This window comes from Ziziphus jujuba, chromosome 3 (genome assembly GCF_031755915.1).
Source record: "Ziziphus jujuba cultivar Dongzao chromosome 3, ASM3175591v1".
Lineage (NCBI taxonomy): Eukaryota > Viridiplantae > Streptophyta > Magnoliopsida > Rosales > Rhamnaceae > Ziziphus > Ziziphus jujuba.
In genome coordinates, this window is record NC_083381.1 from 1,629,996 (window position 1) to 1,632,362 (window position 2,367).

At 37.5% G+C, this 2,367-nt stretch overlaps 1 protein-coding gene across 1 annotated transcript; it reads left to right on the top strand.

The window, feature by feature from the left end:
- The first annotated feature begins 314 nt into the window (after nucleotides 1–314).
- On the top strand, nucleotides 315–2,137 carry LOC107421858 (pentatricopeptide repeat-containing protein At5g08305). Its single transcript, XM_016031201.3, has one exon. The coding sequence runs from the start codon at nucleotides 414–416 to the stop codon at nucleotides 2,034–2,036; it is 1,623 nt and encodes a 540-aa protein (XP_015886687.1). The 5' UTR covers nucleotides 315–413; the 3' UTR covers nucleotides 2,037–2,137.
- The last annotated feature ends 230 nt before the right edge of the window (nucleotides 2,138–2,367 follow it).

Consider the following 2,367-nt stretch of genomic DNA (forward strand, 5'->3'; position numbering starts at 1 on the left):
AATTTTGAAGTGAGCAACACATTTGATGCCATACACCGCAATTTTATGTGATTTTCTAATTTTGTAATTCAATTTTTTTTTAAAGGTAAATTCATTGTTTTATTTTTCTAATGATTACACTACATGTCACAAAATTACTAAAAAAAAAAAAAAAAAAAATTGTTTAAAGGCTAAAAATCTAAAAATGTGAAATTTAGGAGTCAAAAGTGTAAAACAATAATAATAATAAGAGAACAAAATGTAAGAATTCAATAATCGAGGGGCACATGTGCTAAAAACGGAAAACCCTTCTTAAAATATTACTTTTTATAACAGTGTAAATTTCCAAACCTCGACAGGCTTCCCCTCCACAAGAACCCCTGTAAATTTTCCAACCTGCAATACATATTCCTTTTGAACCCTGTAGATGTTGAATGTCCCATTCGCAAGAGAAAATTGCCAGTTTAATCCAAACTTTCATAACCCATCTTGACAAATGCAAATCAATGTCAGAGCTTAAGCAAATCCATGCTCTGCTTCTCAATTTTGGCCTCTCTCAAGACCACTCATTTGCTACCAAAATCCTTTCTTTCTCTGCGCTTTCCGAATCAGGTAACATTGATTACTCGTTTCGATTTCTATCCCAACTGTCCGACCCATCAACCTTTGATTGGAACACGGTAATAAGAGGCTACTCCAAAAGCAAAAATCCAAACCGCTCGATATCGGTTTTCATCCAAATGTTGCGAGATGGGGTCTGGCCAGACCATCTCACGTACCCTTTTCTTGCGAAGGCGTCGGCGAGATTATTGAAGCCAGTTCTTGGTGGGGCTATTCATGGTCGTATTGCCAAACATGGGTATGAGTCTGATAGGTTCATCGGCAATTCTCTGATCCATATGTATGCTTCTTTTGGGGATATTAGGTTTGCACGTAAGATTTTTGATGAAATGCCCGTTAAGAACTTAGTTTCATGGAATGCCATATTGGATGGGTATGCGAAGTGTGGGGATGTATGTTCTGCATTGGAGGTCTTCGAGTTAATGCCTGAGCGGGATGTTGTATCTTGGAGTTCTTTGATTGATGGGTCTGTTAAGGCTGGGCAGTACATGGATGCTTTGGCTCTATTTCAGAGAATGCAGGTTTCTGGGGTTGAAGCAAATGAGGTGACTATGGTAAGTGTTTTGTGTGCTTGTTCCCACTTAGGTGCACTCGAGCAAGGGAGGGCTATGCATCAATATGTGGTCGAGAACGAGTTGCCATTGACGTTGGTTTTGCAAACATCACTAGTGGACATGTATTCAAAATGTGGGGCAGTAGAAGAAGCTTTAAGCGTGTTCCTTGCGGTTTCATTGCAACAAACAGACGTATTGATTTGGAATGCAATGATTGGAGGACTTGCGACTCATGGTTTGATCCAAGAGTCGCTTAAATTATATGACAAAATGCAAAATTTTCAAATTTTACCAGATGAGATCACATATTTGTGCTTATTAAGTGCTTGTGCTCATGGAGGATTGGTAAAGGAAGCTTGGTATTTCTTTGAATGTCTTGGTAAAGATGGAATGACACCCAAGATTGAACACTATGCTTGTATGGTGGATGTCTTAGCTCGCTCCGGCCGAGTACACAAGGCCTTTCGATTTATCCAACAAATGCCCATCAAGCCAACCGGCTCAATGTTAGGTGCCCTACTTAGTGGTTGTTTGAACCATGGAAAGTTAGACCTTGCGGAAATTGTCGGAAGAAAGCTTATAGAGATAGAGCCAGATCATGATGGTAGATATATTGGGTTGTCAAATGTTTTTGCTAGTGTCAAGAGGTGGGAAGATGCACGAAACATGAGAGAAGCCATGCAAAGTAAAGGAGTTAAGAAGTCTCCTGGATTTAGTTTTGTGGAGATTTCCAAAACTCTTCACAGATTCATGGCCCATGATAAAACACATCCTAGATTGGATCGAATTAATGAAATTTTGATTTTTATTACAAACCAAATGAAACTTGATACTGATTCTGAAAGTCAAGACTATCGCTTGTATGATATAGAATATTTCTGAGTTGATGATTTTTGTATGTGAGAGAAAAAAAAAAAAAAAATTCAATTATTTGTCCGAAGTTTGTTCCAAAATGCAAATAGGAGATCTTATATTGTTTACAAGAGATTTGTGCAAGCTGTTGGGTTCTTAAGTCACTGCAATAGTATGGGAATAATAGCTATTCTACTGGTTATGGAATAAAGAACAAGGAACTCTGACTTATTTTGTTCGATACTCAACAACAATTCCATGATATATATATATATATATATACATATATATTCTCCAGAATCACCAGGAAATAGCAATGCCTACAAACTTAGTTTATCATGTCTTTGAATTCAAAATAGTG